At 45.0% G+C, this 21,067-nt stretch overlaps 1 protein-coding gene across 1 annotated transcript in view; it reads left to right on the forward strand.

Annotated features, from left to right (window-relative positions):
* Positions 1-52: 52 nt before the first annotated feature.
* akt1s1 (AKT1 substrate 1 (proline-rich)) overlaps positions 53-21,067 on the forward strand; it is a 29,092-nt gene continuing 8,077 nt past the window's right edge. The window contains exons 1-3 of the mRNA XM_060849450.1: positions 53-143; positions 12,002-12,500; positions 20,638-20,721. Coding sequence (XP_060705433.1) covers positions 105-143; positions 12,002-12,500; positions 20,638-20,721 — 622 coding nt within the window. The 5' untranslated portion in view covers positions 53-104. The remainder of the gene's footprint in view (positions 144-12,001; positions 12,501-20,637; positions 20,722-21,067) is intronic.

The following is a 21,067-nucleotide window of genomic DNA, read 5'->3' on the forward strand; positions in this document are numbered from 1 at the left end:
TTCTACGCGGGGGATGAGCTAAAAAGGAAGAGTATGGTTTTCTAAACGCGTTAGCGTCTGACGTAGAGGAGGGTGACGTGATGACATAAGGCGACGAAGTGCGCATGCGGGTCTGGCTCTGGGAAGGTTGGAGGGAGACACAGGTAAGGAATGTGTGTGACTGCGCGGGGGCTTCTCTCAGCTGGCCTCCTGTCAGTTAATGGCCCTTCTCCTGCTCCATGTTTGCACTCTTTAGTTGCATCTTCTCATTCCCCGCCTCTTGTTTTTTGCTTGCATCTACTGTGTTAGCTCCCTCAGGACCCTCTCCCTCCTCTTCATTGAGGGGCTGTCTCTCCAAGCTTCTCCCATTGCTTTGTTTCTGCACCTGAGGTTGTTGTTATTAACCTGCCTGACCCGACCCTGCTCTGGTCATGGAGGTGGGTTTGTACTGATCTGCCTGACCCTGCTCTGGTCGTGGAGGTGGGTTTGTACTGATCTGCCTGACCCTGCTCTGGTCGTGGAGCTGGGTTTGTACTGATCTGCCTGACCCTGCTCTGGTCATGGAGATGGGTTTGTACTGATCTGTCTGACCTGACCCTGCTCTGGTCATGGAGGTGGGTTTGTACTGATCTGCCTGACCCTGCTCTGGTCATGGAGATGGGTTTGTACTGATCTGCCTGACCCTGCTCTGGTCATGGAGATGGGTTTGTACTGATCTGTCTGACCTGACCCTGCTCTGGTCATGGAGGTGGGTTTGTACTGATCTGCCTGACCCTGCTCTGGTCGTGGAGGTGGGTTTGTACTGATCTGCCTGACCCGACCCTGCTCTGGTCATGGAGATGGGTTTGTACTGATCTGCCTGACCCGACCCTGCTCTGGTCATGGAGATGGGTTTGTACTGATCTGCCTGACCCGACCCTGCTCTGGTCGTGGAGGTGGGTTTGTACTGATCTGTCTGACCTGACCCTGCTCTGGTCATGGAGCTGGGTTTGTGCTGATCTGCCTGACCCTGCTCTGGTCGTGGAGGTGGGTTTGTACTGATCTGTCTGACCCTGCTCTGGTCGTTGAGGTGGGTTTGTACTGATCTGTCTGACCCTGCTCTGGTCGTGGAGGTGGGTTTGTACTGATCTGCCTGACCCAACCCTGCTCTGGTCGTGGAGGTGGGTTTGTACTGATCTGCCTGACCCGACCCTGCTCTGGTCATGGAGATGGGTTTGTACTGATCTGTCCGACCTGACCCTGCTCTGGTCATGGAGGTGGGTTTGTACTGCTCTGCCTGACCCTGCTCTGGTCGTGGAGGTGGGTTTGTACTGATCTGCCTGACCCAACCCTGCTCTGGTCGTGGAGGTGGGTTTGTACTGATCTGCCTGACCCAACCCTGCTCTGGTCGTGGAGGTGGGTTTGTACTGATCTGCCTGACCCTGCTCTGGTCATGGAGATGGGTTTGTACTGATCTGCCTGACCCGACCCTGCTCTGGTCATGGAGATGGGTTTGTACTGATCTGCCTGACCCGACCCTGCTCTGGTCGTGGAGGTGGGTTTGTACTGATCTGTTTGACCTGACCCTGCTCTGGTCATGGAGGTGGGTTTGTACTGATCTGCCTGACCCTGCTCTGGTCGTGGAGGTGGGTTTGTACTGATCTGCCTGACCCGACCCTGCTCTGGTCGTGGAGGTGGGTTTGTACTGATCTGCCTGACCCGACCCTGCTCTGGTCATGGAGGTTGGTTTGTACTGATCTGCCTGACCCGACCCTGCTCTGGTCGTGGAGGTGGGTTTGTACTGATCTGCCTGACCCGACCCTGCTCTGGTCGTGGAGGTGGGTTTGTACTGATCTGCCTGACCCGACCCTGCTCTGGTCGTGGAGGTGGGTTTGTACTGATCTGCCTGACCCTGCTCTGGTCGTGGAGGTGGGTTTGTACTGATCTGCCTGACCTGACCCTGCTCTGGTCGTTGAGGTGGGTTTGTACTGATCTGCCTGACCCTGCTCTGGTCTTGGAGAAGGTGGTTGCTGTGTGTTGCAAGGGGCACTATCCTTAACCAGCCCTCTGTGTTCTGAGTTGGCATTACACTGGTCTTGTCTTCGTGCCTGTTCATTTTGCTTTATCTCACTTGAGTGGAAGATGTATTCTGCTGCATGAGCTGTTTTTTTTTAAAGGGAGTTTTTAAAAAGCCTTTCCTCAGCAAGGTTGCACTTTGGGGTGTGCAGGTTGAGGTGTGGTCATTTGGGTGGAATATTAAACTAAAGCCCTGTCTCTCCTTTCAAGTAGTAGTGATGGCTCCCATGGCAATATGCAGAAGATGCTCAAGATCACTGGTGTCCGGCCCAGTGTTCATCCCTCAATCAAACCCACTCAATAGATCGGTTATCTGATCATTTACATGTATTGGAACTTGCTGCTTTTAAGTTAACTGTGGTTTCCCCTGTGTTGCAACACAGGTTACACTTCAACAGCATCTACTTATAAAGTGCGTTGGGAGACAATGAAAGCTGGTGTATTAATCCAAGTATTTCTCCTCTTCCACGTGTGAGTTAGAAGCTATTAGAGCACACTGAATTGAACGCAAGCTCTCTGCTGACACATCAGTGCAGCCTTAAGCTTATTAACAGAGATACAATCTTGTCTTTTGTGTGAATTGTTAATCTGAAGCCATGTCTGTTTGCTTGTGAGAATGTAAAAGGTGCTATTGCCCTATTGTGTGGTGGGAGGTTCATCTGGTATCTCGTATAAATTTCTGGAAGTCAAACAAAAATGTACACTTCTTCTGTAGTGCCTTTCAGAGCACCACCTGACTGAGCCACCTATGACGTTTCACTGTCCTAATGTGCAAACTAGGACAGCCAATTTGTGCACTGCAAGCTCCCAGCATCAGCAATGTATGAATAGTCAGATAAGTTGTCTCAAGGATGGTACTTGAGCGATGATTAATGACCAGGAGACTAGAGAGACCTCTTTTGTCTCTTTATTTTGACTGATGAGGAAGGTTTTATATCAGAGGATAGCCAGGGGTCTTTGTTTAATATCTTCCTGGATAGCAATGATCATAATCAGTGCAGCCAGTCTCTCAATTGCACAGGGAGTATTAACTAAAGCTGTGAGCTCCAGTCTGGGATTTTGGGATTTGAACCCACAACCACGGCCACCCACAGAGCCTTTAGCAGCTTTGTTCCATATAATATTTGGAAGCATGTTATGTCTCGGCATGGTTATGTAGATGACGTTTCACGTTAAAGCTCTCACCTAATAATTATTTCTGAATTGTGGATTTGTACTAAATATATTGACGTCTTTGAGTCTGCAAAGGGTGTCATTGCTTTCAGAATAGTCAGTTTGCCTTCCTCGCTCCTTCCAACCCTTGCCAAACAAGGGATGCTGCCATTTTATTTTGCAAATGGTCTTGTGAAGAGGGGTTTATAATAGATCAAAAGGACAATGTGGTGCAAATATGCCATTTTGAAGAGATGCTGCTGCTCTGTACCGTTATAAAGGTAATATGTGGATAGTGTAATACCTGGGACCTGCTAAAGACAGAGTTATCTTAAGCTTCTACAAATTGTTGGTTGGACCCTAGTTGGAATATTGTGGTCAGTTTTAGACCCCTAGAGTTTGGAAAGATGAAGCAGAGGAGGAAATGAAGATATTAAACTGACACTAGAGCTGGAAGATTTATTTATTTATTTAAAATTTCCCCATAATTTAATTGGAGTTGTTCACTTTCAAGAACAGATTAAGGGAATATTTTTGCGGATTGTCAAAGCAATTCAAGATTCTGAACAAAGAAAGTGCTTGTCGTGACAGAAGGCTGAGTAAGCACTTTTTTAAAAAAAAATCTCTCAAAATGATCCAGAGACTGAGACAAATCTCAGTTTTGCCTGTTGGTTTTGGAATGCACTTGAGCATCTGTTTTGGTTGCTGTCTGTGCACTGGTGATGCTGATGGAATACTGAACATAGGGCTGGAGGAGGTTTCTGAGACACATGAGCATTGGCACAGACTGTTTGAGCTGAATGGCTTGTTTCTGTGTTAGAAGATTGAGTGCGTGTGAAAATGTTGTCATTCTTAATTCAACCTTCAGTGAAGGGGGTGAGGAGTACTCAATGTCAGAACTGTCAATCAAAGGATTCTATAGATGCTCAGTCATTCGTGCAAGATTTGGAATATTTTGCAAATTTTAAAGGATATAGAAGTAAGGCAGGAGAATGGAGTTGATGTTAAAATCAAGCATACTAAATGGTGGTGCATACTGGAGGAGGCAATGTAACCTTTAATTTGTTCAGAGTCTGAGCATATTGGCTAGGTCAGCATTTATTGTCATCTCTAATTGCCCCCTTAGTTGGTGGTGAGCTGTTGCTTTGCTCTATTGCAGGTCTTGGGGGTTTAGGAATATCCTCAGTGTTGTTAGGGAATTCTAGGATTTTAACTCTGCAGCAGTGAAGGAACAATGTTTTAGTTCCAAGTCTGGATGGACTGTGGCTTGAAGGGGAACTTGGAGGTAAGCAGTGTTTTCCTGTAGCTGCTGCCCTTGTTTATCTAGGTGGAAGAAGTCATGGGTTTGGAAGGTACTGCCTAAAGAGTCTGGGTGAGTTATTGCAGTGAACTTTGTACATGGTATGCACTGCTGCCACTGTGCATCAGTGGTGGGGTGGGTGGATGTTGAAGGTGGTAGATGAGGCTGCTTTGTACTAGTGGCATTAAGCCGCTTGAGTGTTGGAGCTGCATTCATCCAGGCAAGTGGGGAGTGTTCCATCACACCTCTCTTCAACTAATAGCTTCACGTTTACAGGATAGAGGCTGAAGCAAACAAGATGTTGAGCCACAGTCAGAATACCTGAACAGAGTGGACATTGGGAAGATATTTCCATTGGTAGGAGAGACTCTGACTCTGGCATGGTGGCTCAGTGGTTAGCACTGTTGCCTCACAATAATAGGGAACCAGGTTCAGTTCCAGTGTCGGGCGACTGTGCAAACCCCACACAGGCATTCTCCCCGTGTCCGCCTGGGTTTCCACCGAGTGCTCCGGTTTCCTCCCACAGTCCAAAGATGTGCAGGTTGGGTGAATTGGCCATGGGAAATTGCCCAGTGTTCAGGGATGTGTAGGTTAGGTGCATTGATCAGGGGTAAATATAGAGTAGGGAATGAGTCTGTATGGGTTACTCTTCGGAGAGTTGGCATGGACTTGTTGGGCCTAAGGGCCTGTTTCCACGCTGTAGAGATTCTGTGTAGCAATCTAAGCACACACTTAAAGGAAAAGCCCTTTAGAACGGAGATAAGGAGAAACTTCTTCAACCGGAGAGTTGTGAATCTGTGGAACTCATTGCCCTGGAAGGCTGTGGAGGCCAGGTCATTGAGTGTATTCAAAACATGGGTCCTTTAGTCATCGAAGGTATCAAAAATTATAGAGTGAAATTGGGAGAATGTGATTGGAAAAAACTGATCAGCCATGATTATATGGCAGAGTAGGCTTGATGGGCTGAATGGCCTAATTTCTGCTCCTTTGTCTTATGCTGTTAATTTGGAACTGAGCAGAGATGGCTTGATAATTTTGGAAAAAAAAAATCTTTGTGGGGTGCTGTGGGCAGAAAGATTGTGGCTAATGTAAACTTGACAAAAAAATTGGTGATCCCACCAGGAGTGGGTCAGTGTACAGGTATTGGTTAAAGAAATGTGCATTAATGTGGCGCCTGTAATGACTGCAGATTCCCCAATAAATATGGCTGCAGTTGTAATGCAAGGGAGCGCATCAGCCATTTGTGCACACTGATCCCACAAAGTGATGATGTTCAAATGTTTTTTGTAATGTCCAATTCAAGGGATAAATATCTGGATGTGCTGACTGGGGGTAGGGGGTGGAAGTAGTAATTCTCTTTGGGAAAAAATGGGGATAGGATCTTTCAGGGGTGGAGATGGGATTTGGTTTCAAGTTTCACCTAATTAAAGATACAACTGTACATTGGATGTGAATGTGCAAGGTATAATTAGTGAATTTGCAGTTGACATGAAATGGATGATGTTGATATTGAGGGTGGTCTCTGGCTACAGTCTGATATTGATCAGCTGGTGAATTGGGCAGAGCAGATGGAATTTAACCCTGATAAGTGTGAGGTGCTGCATTTTGAGAGGTCTAATGAAGGAAGATATACACAATGAATGGTAGGTCCTCAGGGAGTTCTGGGGAACTAAGGGACCTTAGTATCCAAATCTATAGATCCCCGAAGGTGTCAGCACAGGTAGACTGTGGTGAAGAAGGCATTTCTGATGCTTCCCTTCACTAACCAGGGTGTAGAGTATAGGAACAACAAAGTCTTGTTAAACTTTACAAAACATTGGTTAGGCCACAGATGGAGTACTGTGAGCAGTTCTGGTTGCCACGTTATCAGAGGACATGATTGTACTGGAGAGGGTGTGAAAGAGATTCACCAGGATGTTGCTTGGGCTGGAAAATCTTCAATATTGGATAAGGCTGGATAGGCTGGGTTTATTTTCTCGAGAGTAGAGGAGGCTGGAGGGGTATACCAAGTTGAGAGATATAGACAGATGGATCATGAAAATCTTTTCCCGAAGGCAGGTGCGTGTCAGCCTGGAGGGCATAAGTTGAAGGGGAGGCGTAAACGGTTTAGAGGAGATCAGAAAAAAAAATCGTCCATGGCAGAGAAAAAATATGGACTGTGCTGCTAGAGAGGGTGGTGTAGATAAATACTCATAACATTGAAGTACCTGGATGAGCACTTAAAACGCAAGGGCATCATAAGCTGTGGACGAAGTGCCGGTAATTAGGATTAGAGTAGATTGGTATTTATTGGTTGGCATAGACATGGTGGGTCGCTTTTTAATGCTGTACGACTCTGGCCATCTTTGATAAATGTTGTTTCTGAGAGTGCAGCACTCATTCTGGACCGCCAGCCCTGGATTTCTGCGCTCCCCTCCTGGGGTAGGGACCTGAACACACTGCCTTATGCCTTCTGGCAAGTTTGCAATTATCAGAGCCATGTTTGATGCATGTGGAGAGTGTGGTGAACTTATTTCGGAGTTTACCACACAGTTAACCACTTCCCTTGCCTCACCGTTGTGGCAAAATTAACCGCCGTATCCCAATATCTCAGGAAATCTTCTCTTGATTCAAGAGTATGCAACGAACACTTTTTTTGTTCAGATATGTGTTTTTGTTCAGATGTGTGTTTGTTAGAATGTAGCTTGTAATTGAACTGTGCCTGCAGTTTGTGCTTATCTTCAAATTCCTTTGTCCTCACCACTCCCTACCTCTGTAACGGCCAGCCCATCTTGTGCAACCCCCACTTCCTTTGACTCGCCAATGATGGCCATGCCTTCAGTTGTTTGCGCACGTGTATCTGTGGTAAAAATTTGGCCGAGTCTTTGGTCAACTGTCCTAATGTTCCCTTTGCGACTTTCTGTCCACGTTTTGCCTGATGCTTCTGTAAAGGCCAAGGCATGTTCCACTTTGTTAATAATGCTGTATAAATGCAAATTAGCTTAAATCTAATTTGGAGGAGAGATGCTGTAAACAGCAGGGTTGATACTTTGAGCATTTTAAATTGTTGATTTGTACTAACCCTGTCTGAAAGACAGTCTAACCACTTTTTTTTTCTTTTAAACATCATTTGCAGTATAAATGCTTGTTTGTTTTTCTGGGGTGTCACTGAGTGTTGGCAGTTGTCTGAAATCTTGAGGTGGTTTTGTTCATGTCTGTGCGCACTGAGTGAGTGAATGTCAGAAAGCTGTTTAACCTTGGAAACCTTAAGTCCAGTTGTAAGAGCAAACTGGCTACATTTTCTTCAATGCGGTATGTGGCACCCTGAACTGCTTGCTCTTACAACTAATTCAAAATATTCATTCCATGTCGAGCATGCAATCTAAAATGTTTTCCACGGGATTGCAGCCTATCCCTTTACTATGGCGATGGATCTCAGAAAGTGCCCTTTGTGGCTGCTGCTTCAAACTTCAGGCTGTTCCAAAGCACGTGGTCCTGGCCCTGGGAAGGTGCCGGTCTATGACATTGGTCACTGACAGATCTTTACACTGGAGGCAAAGAGTAACCTGTATTTAAGATGATATACGAAAATAAGTTGTGGTAGTGGTGACGGTAGCCCAATCATTCCAAGTCTTGAAGTGACTTGTGTCCATTACCTAGTTTTTGTTCTCCTCCAAAAGATGGGTGTTGTAGGGATGGTGGGGTTCAGTGTGAGAGCGTGTGTCAGTCATGACCCTATGGAGATCACTCTGCCTGTGGGTCAGAAGGTGCTTCAGATTCCAATTTAGAGACTTGAGAGCACAAAATGTACCAAAGATCCTGCTTATAATTTGGGGAAGAGCAGGAATATTCTCCTCCATGTTCAATATATAACTATTCCCTAATCTACATCAACTTTTTTTTTGTTTAAATTAATCATTGCATTGTCATAGGATCATTCCTGCCTTTTAACAGTGGCTGACTGTAGTTTCTTTTAAGCTGCCGTAGACATGAGTAATCCTGTTTCTTTCACTCTTCCAGTTTGCAAAAATCAGGAAAAGACAAAAGGAGCTCCCAAATCTCCCGTAGTCTTTAAATTGCAACAACTGGGTTTTTTCCCTCCTGGCTTGCTGAAACCTGACCCACTGTCTGACTGGATCCTGTAGGATTCCTGAACAAAAGGTCACTTTACAAGTTCCACTTGCCAAGAGTGGCTTTTTTTAAACAGAATTGTTGACACAGGAACGATTTAACTCCGTACCACTCTGTTGTTAAAACTGCTGCAAGCAACTGGTGCAACGTTAACCCAAAATTAACATAGTTTGGATGAATTCTGAATTTGTATCTGTTGTATAAAACGAAGAAAACTTACAGCCCAGGAACAGGCCCTTCGGCCCTCCAAGCCTGAGCCGATCCAAATGTACTGTCTAAACCTGCTGGTCAATTCCTAAGCATTTGTATCCTTCTGCTCCCCACCTTCTCATGCATCTGTCCAGACACATCTTAAATGAATCTACCGTGCCTGCCTCTATCACCTCTGCTGGCAACGCGTTCCAAACGCCCACCACCCTCTGTGTGAAGTACTTGCTGCGTGTGTCCCCCTTAAACATTCCACCTCTCACTTTGAAAGCGTGACCTCTCGTTATTGAATCCTTCACCCTGGGAAAAAGCTTGTCTCGATCCACCCCGTCTATACTCTTCATGATTTTGTAAATCTCCATAATAATCCACCCTCCATCTTTTTTTTTCTAAACATAAACCTAACCTACTCAACCTCTCTTCATAGCTAATTAAGCGTTAACCCAAAACTAACCTAGCTTGGACCAACTCTGAATTTGTACATGTTGTATAGAGCCAAAGATTCCAATGAAAGTGTGTCATGTTAAATGGAAAACCGGAGTCTGGCTCAGTGTTTGGGGTGGTGCTGGGGGCTGGAGAGTTAAATTGGTGTCCCCTTAGTTACTGACTCTCCACTGGAAGCCACTTTTCTTATTTGCTGTCTGGTTTCTCTTATCAAATTTCATACTCACATGGTTAGATTGGTTCTTAGTTGAAGGTCTTCATTGCAAAGTTTTCTGCGTCCTATCTAAAGCCTTGTCTCCTGGTGACTTGAATCTGAAGTGTTAACCCCAACATTGAGGTGTACGTTAACCTGACATCTACCTCGTGTAGAATCATAATCATAGTGTTGTACAGCATGGAAACAGAGCCTTCAGCCTAACTTGTCCTTGCCACCCAGATATCCTAAATTAATCTAGTCCCATTTGCCAGCATGTGGCTGATATCCCTCTAAACCCTTCCTATTCATATACTCATCCAGATGCCTTTGAAATGTTGTAATTGTACTAATCATTGTTGTGGTTCTGTTCGTCGAGCTGGGAATTTGTGTTGCAGACGTTTTGTCCCCTGTCTCGGTGACACCCTCAGTGCTTGGGAGCCTCCTGTGAAGCGCTTCTGTGATCTTTCCTCCGGCATTTATAGTGGTTTGAATCTACCGCTTCTGGTTGTCAGTTCTAGCTGTCCACTGCAGTGGTTGGTATATTGGGTCCAGGTCGATGTGCTTATTGATTGAATCTGTGGATGAGTGCCATGCCTCTAGGAATTCCCTGGCTGTTCTCTGTTTGGCTTGTCCTATGATATTAGTGTTGTCCCAGTCGAATTCATGTTGCTTGTCATCTGAGTGTGTGGCTACTAAGGATAGCTGGTCATGTCATTTCGTGGCTAGTTGGTGTTCATGGATGCGGATCGTTAGCTGTCTTCCTGTTTGTCCTATGTAGTGTTTTGTGCAGTTCTTGCATGGGATTTTGTACACTACATTGGTTTTGCTCATGCTGGGTATCAGGTCCTTCGTCCTGGTGAGTTGTCTGAGAGTGGCTGTTGGTTTGTGTGCTGTTATGAGTCCTAGTGGTCGCAGTAGTCTGGCTGTCAGTTCAGAAATGCTCCTGATGTATGGGAGTGTGGCTAGTCCTTTGGGTTGTGGCATGTCCTCATTCTGTTGTCTTTCCCTTAGGCATCTGTTGATGAAATTGTGCGGGTATCCGTTTTTGGTGAATACAATGTATCTGCATTCTCCTTCCTCTTTTTGCAGTTCTGGTGTGTGCAGTGTGTTGTGGCCCTTTTGAACAGTGTCTTGATGCAACTTCTTTTGTGTGTGTTGGGGTGGTTGCTTTCGTAGTTTAGGACTTGGTCTGTGTGTGTGGCTTTCCTGTATACCCTTGTGGTGAATTCTCCGTTAGGTGTTCTCTGTACCATCACGTCTAGGAATGGGAGTTGGTTGTCCTTTTCTTCCTCTCTCGTGAATCGGATTCTGTGAGTGTGGCGTTGATGATCCAGTGTGTGTTCTCTATTTCTGTGTTTTTAATGATTACAAAGGTATTATCTACATATCTGACCCAGAGTTTGGGTCGAATTTGCAGTAAGACTGTTTGTTCTAACCTTTGCGTTACCGCTTCTGCTATGAGTCCAGAGATGGGTGAGCCCATGGGTGTGCTGTTGATTTGTTCATATATTTGGTTGTTGAATGCGAAGTGTGTTGTGAGGCACAGATCCAGTAGCTTGAGTATGCAGTCTTTGTTGATAGGTTCCCCGTCTTGTCTGTTCTGTATGTCCAGAGGTTGGCTATTGTTTCTCCGGCTTGGGTTTTGACATGACCAGCTATCCTTAGTAGCCACACACTCCGATGACAAGCCACATGAGTTTGACTGGGACAACACTACTATTATAGGACAAGCCAAACAGAGAACAGCCAGGGAATTCCTAGAGGCATGGCACTCATCCACAGATTCAGTCAATAAGCACATCGACCTGGACCCAATATACCAGTCACTGCAGCGGACAGCTGGAACTGACAATCGGAAGCGGCAGATACAAATCACTATAAATGCCGGAGGAAAGATCACAGAAGCGCTTCACAGGAGGCTCCCAAGCACAGGGGACAAAACAACTGCAACACAAATTCCCAGCTCGGCGAATAGAACCACAACAATGAGCACCCGAGCTACAAATCTTCTCCCAAACTTTGAATTATACTAATCACTCTAACTCCCTCTGGCAGCTTCTTCCATACAGATGTCTTGAAGTGATTTTTTTATTTCCTTCAAGTTGGTGTTGTTTAAGAACAGTTGTTTTACAGCCTTGTCTTGGTGTCACTAGTATCTAGAAATGTTTCAATTTCTGTCTTGGGTATGCTCCATTAGAGCTTCCACAGCCCTCTGGAATACAGGTATTTAGCGAGTTTTGAGAAAACTCTTAGCTCCGGATGTAGGTTTGTTAGCTGTGCTGGAAGGTTCAATTTCAGACATTTCGTCACCATACTAGGTAACATTGGTGAGCCTCCTGTGAAGCTTCATTCGGAAACTCACTGATATTACCCGGTATGGTGACGAAACATCTGAAAATGTACCTTCCAGCTCAGCCATACAGATACTTGTTTGAGAACTGCCCCAAAAAGCTGAATGGTCTCCTTCTATTCTGTAACTAGTCCATGGTTCTAGTGATTTCTGTGCCCATTTTTGATTCTTGTTTTCGTTTTCCTATCTTTTTCTCCCACCATCCCAGCTCCCCACAGGCAGCTACACGTCTGGAATGATGACGACCGATATGGTTGACAACCACCGGGAGAGCTGGGATTCTCTCATCTGTGCTGTGGAGAAGTACCGCAAACAGACGGGCAACGATGTGGTCCTTCTCACGGCATACCGGCCCAAGCTGCAGTCAAACCTTGCCTACGCAGTCCATGGGACAGGGGCCCTCTCAGAAGCCACAAAGCAGTACTTGGACGACATTGCAGTTTTCCACAAGACCTCCGCTTATACCAACAGTGTGATCCCAGTGCCCAACAGCGAGAAAGCCTCCGGGCAGGACGAGCGTTCTTCTGAGGCCTTCTCCAAGAGCTACCCGTCCATTTATGGTGAGGGTGACTTTACAACTGACGATCAGGGTCTGGCCAATCCAGGACCAATGACCGAGCGTGGCCCTGAGACGTCAGAAACCGAGGAGAGGACGGCCTCTGTATCAGAGAGAGAAGCGGACAGATGTAGCTTAAATGATACTTCAGGTAAAAGAAAAGGAGAAAGAGTTGATTTATTATTGTCACATGTACTGAGAGACAGCGGAAAGTAGTGTTTTCTCTGCTAACCAGACAAATCATGACTTAAGTATTGCAGCATAATAGAATAGAATGCAGAATATAATGCTCTTAAAATCATCGTCTTCAGTTTCTACATCAGATGGGTCTAGGTGGTTTTTCTTGGGTAATTATGGATGACCAATTAATGCTGGTCCAGCAAGTGATCATCTGTCTTTATGAAAAAAATGGAAAGATCCAACAATTGGGATGTACCAAAATCTCCTGCGTTAGGAGATGAAGGTTATGTGGCTGGAGGAGGTTACATGGGGGGAAAAAGAGATCAAAGGCCTTAAACATTGCTCCTTCCAAGAACCTTTTATACATGTCACTTTTTTAAAGTTGATTGACAAAGCTTTGGTTATCTTTTCTCCTAAAGTAATTGCGCCTCTGTCAAACTGAGCTTCTGGGTCATCCTCAGTCCAAAGGCCTGTTAAACTCCCAATCTGGGTTCCGAGATAGCAAATAGTCCAGTGTGACCTAACCTATATAAGACAATAACATGTAGCAGCAGAAGTAGGCCATTCAGCCCATCAAGTCTGTTTTGCCATTCAATGAGACCATGGCTGATTTGATAATCCTTGACTCCACTCTCCTGCCTTTCCCCTATAACATTTGATCCATTACTGATTTAAAACTGTCTCTCTCAGCCTTGAATATAGTTAACTGCCCAGTCTCAACAGCTTTCTCAATAAAGAATTCTGTTAACATCTGAAGAAATTCCTCCGAACCTGTCTTAAATGAGCAACCCCTTATTCAGAGATTTTATTCTGATTCTACACACACCTACAAGGTGAAACAACTTTTCTGCAGCTACCCTATTAAGTACTGAAGAATCTTGTATGTTTCAGATGAGATTATCCTCCTGCTTCTATATTCCAACAAGTACAGACCCGTTCCACTCCACCTCTCCTCCTAAGACCGTCTTTGCATACATGGTAACAGCTGAGTGAACCTTCTCTGGACTGCCCCAATGCTTAAAATATCTTTTCATAGGTATTAGACCCAAATCTGTTCACAGTAATCCATCTGCAGTCTGACCAGTGCCTTGTATAGTTTTAGCAAAATCTCCTTACTTTTATACTCCTTTTTCCCCTTTGAAATAAAGACCGACATTCCTTTTGCCTTCCCTACTACCTGCTAAACTCAGATGCTAGCTCTTTGTGACTTCATAGACAAAATCTCTTCTGTTGATTTCTGCAGTTGTTCCTCATTTAATTAATACCCATCTCCTCTATTTTTGCCAAGTCGTTGCCCGTTTGCTTAACCTGTCTATGTCCCTTTGCAGACAGTGTCTTCCTTAGCACTTGCCTTCCTATTTTTGTCCTCCTCGACCCTGGCTGTGGTATATTCGCTTTCCTCTTGAGTCATTCATATATAGTAAATTAATTGCAAATGATTCCCGGACAGACATAATTGAAGGATTGGAGAAGTGAGCCTCAATGTTAAGATAAAATCACGACAATAGGATCAAACCCCATGGAATTTAAAACAAAATTGTTCATGTAATGCAGACTGGGCCAGCATTTGTTATCCATTCCTGATTGCCCTTCAGGGAGGTGGTGAGCTGTCTCCTTGAGCTGCTGGAGTATTGAAGTACATAAACAGTGCTTTTTAATGGCTTGATGCAGCTCTGCAGCTTTCCGCACCATCTCTGGGGCTGGGTGAGAGACCAACACGTTGCTGTGATTCTGGAGTCACGTACAGGTCAAACTGGGATAGGATGGCAGATTTCCACTAATGGATTCTCCAGGTCCAGCTTTTAATTCCAGATTATTTTCATTGAATTAGAGTTCCACCTGCTTCCCTACCTGGATTTGAACACCATAGCATTCGTCTTGGCCTCTAGATTGCTAAACTAGTGTCGATGGTTTGTTTTTTCTTTTAAAAAAAAAGGACAGTTTGGGGAGAAATATTTTGCACAAAAGTTGCATGAAATTAACTCTATGGGAGAGGTGCAAACCTTATTATCTATTCAAAAAAAAATTTGGAAATTGTGATGAGGTCTGTGTCGGGTCTTTCCTGATAACTGTCCATCTTGAATGGTATTGATTTTGTTTTTAACCTGAGGATCTGGTGTTGCATTTTGTTTCTTTGCTGTTTTCCACATTTGAGCGCGTGCTGGGGAAACTATTCACCGACTTTGAAGGCACAGAATGATTAAAAAAAAAATTGTAGGAGAGAGTGAGAGGTCATTTGGCCCATGTCTGCATCAGCACCTTCAAAGTACATTCCTGGTGCTCCCACTTCCCTGTTCTTTCCTCACATCCTCTTCTATTTTAATCTTGAGATTAAGCATCTTGATTTTTTTTTTGTTTGTTTTTATTGTTTTACTTTTTTAATTGTAGTTCTAGTTACTATGGGTAGGCCCAGGATCTCCCTGCATTAAATCTACTTGAACTGAGACTGAAAGCAGTTTAGAGAATAATTCCCCCAAACAGGGAAATGGTGTTGAACTGCATGAATGTGCCCCCACGCACTTCAGACCTCCACTGACAGCACTGTAACTGGGTGCACTGAGCCAGGATGTCCACTTTATAATTAATCTTGAAGAATAAACTGCCTGAATCCCTCCGAAAAGTGAATTGGGTATCCCTGGTACCTGATATGATGGAAGTCACATTATCCTGGATCATCTTTCACAAGTCCGTGCAGAGCTGCTAATCTGGGAAAGGCTGCCTCAGCTTGCATTCCACTAAACTGGCACGATAGGGTCAGATTTACACTTGGTCTGGATAAACATGACCCCCCCCCCCCACTTAACCACCTCCACTGCCAACTCCCTCTTGGATTAAGTCCGAGAAGCTAGCTAGCTCCCACACTAACAATATCTTTTTGGTCGCCTCCTGCTTAATCTTGCGCCTTTTCCCCAGTCAATGTTTGCTACTCATGGCATACAATGCATGTTTTCCATATATTAATTTTCCCCTCCTTTCTCCTCTGTGTGAGTGGTGGGTGGATTGGGTGAGGCCTTGGGAGTATGGAAGAGGTGGGAGTGTTAGTTAGACCAGGAGAGCAGCTGTACTCATTCCCTCTGTGTCCATTGCTGACTTGGAGCTCATGACCACACTTGGGGCGAGGGGAGGGGGAGGGGGGATCCCCCTCCCCCGATGGATGTTTGCACACAGCTAAAGGCATTTGAGATCTGAAGTGATCATTACTGCAAACCAAATGCAGTTGCCGTTGGCTGGAGTGAGACTGAATATTTAGCCCTGTCATGTTACTATACCCTTTCCAGTTTTGATTCAAGACATAATGTGCATTAAACCATCTCTTCCCAAAACCTCCCTGATATTTCCAAGTGTTAGCAGCCGACTGACTGACTGCACTTTAACAGACATTGTAATCGAGGAAACTCTGCAATCGGTTTGTACGCAGTAACCTCGAACAGTCAGCAAAGATCAACTAATCTATTTCTGATACATCGGTTGAGGGATAAATACTGGCCAGAATGTCAGGGTGAGACCAACATTGCAGCACTCCCATGATACTACCCTGCATTGTCACAAGATGTTAAGCTCAGCGAGGGTTGCTCCAAGCTGTAGCGGAGTGTAGTGATTGGGACCAGGCGGATCTTGTTGAGTTCGGGTTCCTTGATTGGGCCAATTGGGAAGGTCTGGCTGACCAATACTGATGGGGTTTAGAATCTCCTCCTCCATTCAGATTACTAGCTGTGGCCAGCCAGCCCAATGTACTGTGCACAAGTAAATAAACACATTAGCTGCTTCAGTTTGGGAATTCTAATATGATTTTGAAGGGGTTTGTGACTACGTGACCCTGGGCTACCCAGAAGAATAAGTCTCTAAGTGAGCTATTATGTATTTTTCAGGGATATGAGGGCTGTTGGATAGGGCAGAAAATCCAGCTACATCTGCACAGCGAGACAGAAGTTAATAGCCTGTAGTTAGTTCAACATGAATGAGCTTCCAGCCTGAACTTACTTAATAGGGACTCTTTTTAGTTCTCTAGCTTATCTGCTGGGCTGTTATCTGTGTTTATACTTTTTAAAAAAAAATCCAACCAAGCTGATTTCAATAGCAGATGAGTGGAGATTTTTGTTTACACTATAAAAGCAGTTGGCTCACTCGCTGCATAACCTGTGATTGTGAAATGTGCCCCACTCCTTTTTTTTAAAAAAACTTTGCTACTTTTGATTCTTGATTAACCATTTCCCATGTACTTCTCTTTTCACTCTCTTCTGCCAGTCAGTGTTCACCGCTCTGCTGCCTGTGTCCTCACTTTCGCATGTTTCACTGTCCCAACATCAAAGTTTTGTTCTGGCAATCCCTCTATAGCTTGGCTATGTCACCTCCTCTACCCCTACACTCCAATTCTGACCACTTGTGCTTCACTGAATTTTCATTGTACCTTTTTATAATCCCAAAATTCACTTTCAAAAGCCAGAAGAGTAGATTAATAGAATTCCAAAATTCCAAAATGTGGGCAGCACGGTGGCACAGTGGTTAGCAATTCCCGACTCAGGCGACTGACTGTGTGGAGTTTGCACGTTCTCCCCGTGTCTGCGTGGGTTTCCTCCGGGTGCTCCGGTTTCCTCCCACAGTCCAAAGATGTGTGGGTCAGGTGAATTGGCCATGCTAAATTGCCCACAGTGTTAGATAAAAGGGGTAAATGTAGGGGAATGGGTGGGTTGCGCTTCGGCGGGTCGGTGTGGACTTGTTGGGCCAAAGGGCCTGTTTCCACACTGTAAGTAATCTAATCTACAGTTTGGGAGCAGGCCATTCAGCCCATTGTGCACTGGCCCTCTGAAGAGCATCCCATCCAGACTCGCCCACCTATCCTATCCCTGTGTCCCTGCATTTCCCATGGCCAATCCACCCTCACCTGCACACCTTTGTGGGAGGAAACCAGAGCACTCTGAGGAAATCCATGCAGATGTAGGAGAAAGTGCAAACTCCACACAGACAATCTCAAAATCAAGGCAGAGGTAGACTCTTGGTCAGCAAAAGGGTCAAAGGTTACTGGGATAGGTGAGAATGTGGAGAAGTTCAATCAGCCATTATTTTTATTGAATGATGAAGCAGGCCTGTGGGCTGAGTGGCCTACTCCTTTGTTTGTATGGCACTAAAATGCATTCCCTAAACTGCTCCACCTCTCTCCTTAAGACCTCAACCAAGCTTTTTGTCATTGTCCCTAATATCTCTTTCAGTGGCCTGGTGACAAATTTTATTTGACGCTTCTGATAAAGGTCTGTAGAATGTTTTACTGAGGATGGTATAAAGAACAAGCCATGGCTTGAACTCCTAGCATTTGACCAGATGCCCCACATGTTGGCAAATGTCCCACTTAGGAGCAGAATCAGGCCATTTGGGCCAATTTGAGTCTGCTCTACCATTTGATTGTGGCTGACCTGTTTCTCAACCCCATTCTCCTGCCTTCTCCCTTACTAATCGGGGACCTATCTATCTCTGCCTTAAACACACTCAATGGCTTGGCCTCCCCAGCCCGCTGACGATGAGTTCCATAGATTTCTCACCCTCTGGCTGAAGAAATTCCTCCACCCCTCAGCTTGAAAGGGTCATCTCTTCACTCTGAGGCTGTGTCTAGTCGCTCCTACGAGAGAAAACATCTGCTCCATGTCCATTTTATCAAGGCCTCACAGTATTTTGGAATTTTCAATTCGACCCCTCCTCCTCCTAAACCCCATCAAGTACAGATCCAGAGTCCACGCATGACAAGCCATTCATTCCCAGGATCATTCTTGTGAACCCCCTCTTTGTCCCTCTCCAACACCAGCATTAGTTGTGGGGCCCAAGGCTGCTCACAATATTCCAAATCAAAGTCTGACCAGACCCTTGTACAGCCTCAGCAGTACATCTCTGCTCTTGCATTCAAGTCCTCTTGGAATGAATACAGACATTGCAGTTGCACTCCTAATTGCCAATTGGCCCTGCATGTTAACTAGAAGAGAATCCTGAACTGGGACTTCTAAATCCCTTTTGTGCTTCCAAAAGATTTCCAAAGCCTTTCCCTGTTTAGAAAGTGGTCTGTGCTTCTATCTTTCCTAACAAACTGTACAACCTCACACTGTGCCACATTGTATTCCATCTGCCACTTCTTTGCCCACTCTCCTAGCCTGTCCAAATCCTTCTGCAGCCTCCCCATTTCCTCAGCATTACTTTACCCTCCAACTATCTTTGTCATCCACAAACCTAGCAACAATACCCTCAGTTCCTTCATTCAGCTTGTGAAAGTATACTGTGAATAGTTGTGGTCTTGACACCTGACCCCATGCAGAACTCTACTGGTCATTGGCTGCCATCTTGAAAAAGACTCGGTTATCCCCACTCTCTCTGCCTTCTGCCATTCAGCCAGTTCTCTGTCTATGCTAGAACTTTGCCACTAACACATTGGGCTTTTATCTTATTTAACAGCCTGCTGTGTGGCACCTTGTAAAATGCCTTCTGGAAATCCAAATAGATCATGTCCACTGACTCTCCTTTGTCTAATCTGCTTGTTACCTCCGAATTCTAACAGATTTTGATTTAGAGTAGATACTACTATACTGTGGAAACAGGCTCTTCGGCCCAACAAGTCCAAACAACCCTCCAAAGAGTAACCCACCCAGCCTGGCACGGTGGCACAGTGGCTAGCACTGCTGCCTCGCAGCGCCAGAGACCTGGGTGCAATCCCCACCTCAAGTGACTCACTGACTGTGCAAACTCCGCACATTCTCCCCGTGTCTGCGTGGGTTTCTTCCGGGTGCTCCAGTTTCCTCCCACAGTCCAAAAATGTGTAGGTTGGGTGAATTGGCCATGCTAAATTGCCCGTAGTGTTAGGTGAAGGGGTAAATGTAGGGGTGGGTTGCGCTTCGGTGGGTCGGTGTGGACTTGTTGGGCCTGTTTCCACACTGTAAGTAATCTAATTAAATGACCCACCTCCCTCTGACTAAGGCATCAAACGCTATGGGCAATTTGGCACAGCCAATTCACCGGACCTACACATCTTCGGATTGGGGGAGGAAACCCACGCAAACATTGGGAGAATGTGTAAACTCCACACACAGTCGCCCGAGGCTGGGATTGAACCTGGGTGTTTGGCCCTGTGAGGCAGCAGTGCTTGCCACTGTGCTGCTCCAATTTAAACATTTGATGTGGGGTTTGAACCTCAGTCCCCAGAACATGACCTGGATCTAGATTAACAATCTAGTGGTTATACCACTAAACCATTCCACTAGGACATCCACCGTTTGTCAGGCTTGACGATCCCTTGACTAAGGTATGCTGGCTCAGCCCCATTTTTACCATGCACTTCCAAGCATTCCACAGTCTCCTCTTTAATAATGGACTCCAAAATTTTACCAAACTATAGGCTAACTGACCTATAGTTTCCTGTCTTCTGCCTCCCTCCCTCTATTTTAATCTGTGTAATATTAGCCATTTTCCAATTCTTTGGGACCCTCCCTGACTCCAGTGATTCCTGAAAGATCACCACCAATGCCTCCACAATCTCCTCAGCTATCTCCAAAGATTCCAAATATGCAGCATCTGCTATCCTGGACTCCTGGAAGACACTTGCCCTCATCTGTGAGGGGTAGCCAATAAATTAGAGTTAACACTTTAATGCTTTGTCAGTTCTGTCCTTTAGAAATAAACATTGTTCGTTTTGTTTTATGGCTTAACTCATCTGAGTCACAACTATTATTACTGATGTGGTTGGTTCTTAAGTGACATTTGTTTATGTAACTTCAGATCCCTCTGGTCCTCTATATTTAAATTCTCATTTTCTAAGAACTGTATATAGTCTGTCTTATTCTTGCTGTCCAAAGCTGAAGTAGCTTATATTTTAGCTCTGTCAATGTATATTCATCAATTGCGATCACATTCCCAAGCTTTATTAATGTCTTTGTTGTATACCTGCTCTACAAACTAGGGTCAGCCTATCATGTCAACAGGCATCTATCTAAATCTGTTTGCCACCAGTTGGTTGCTTGCCTTAACCCCACTCAACTCCCAGTTTGGTGTTGGGTACAAATGTTGATGAACAGCAAAATGATCTTTATGCTAGAGTTTACTTTTTCTTTTGTTTTCTTTCCTCCTTCCACTTCCAGCCATGTTCACAATGGATGAGGAATCAACCAGTCAGGACTGTGAGCCCTTCTTTGAATCTGACCTTGATGGAGAAAGCACAGATGGTAAGTAGACAGAGGCTTGATTGCTGTCCTGTAGAACCTAGTAGATGCTGCACAGTTGGAAGGAAGTTGGAGTTTATTCTAAGTAACAATTCATGAGAAGGTGTTTCTTGCATAGGGTGTATATGTGCTTCTTGTGTTTCTCATTCACTTGGAGAGGAGGAGTGGTTGGACATAAAGGAGCAAGGCTTGTTTATGTAATGCTGTTCACAATCACAGAATTGCTGTAATTCGTTGACATACTTTTCAAATCTAGTCATTATTTTTACAGTTGTAGGAATTGAGTTGAAGAATATGAACTTCTCCACCAGGAAATAGCAACCACTTTACCAGGCTTTAATCTGAGTTG

Source organism: Hemiscyllium ocellatum, chromosome 33, assembly GCF_020745735.1.
Source record: "Hemiscyllium ocellatum isolate sHemOce1 chromosome 33, sHemOce1.pat.X.cur, whole genome shotgun sequence".
In the NCBI taxonomy this organism is placed as follows: domain Eukaryota; kingdom Metazoa; phylum Chordata; class Chondrichthyes; order Orectolobiformes; family Hemiscylliidae; genus Hemiscyllium; species Hemiscyllium ocellatum.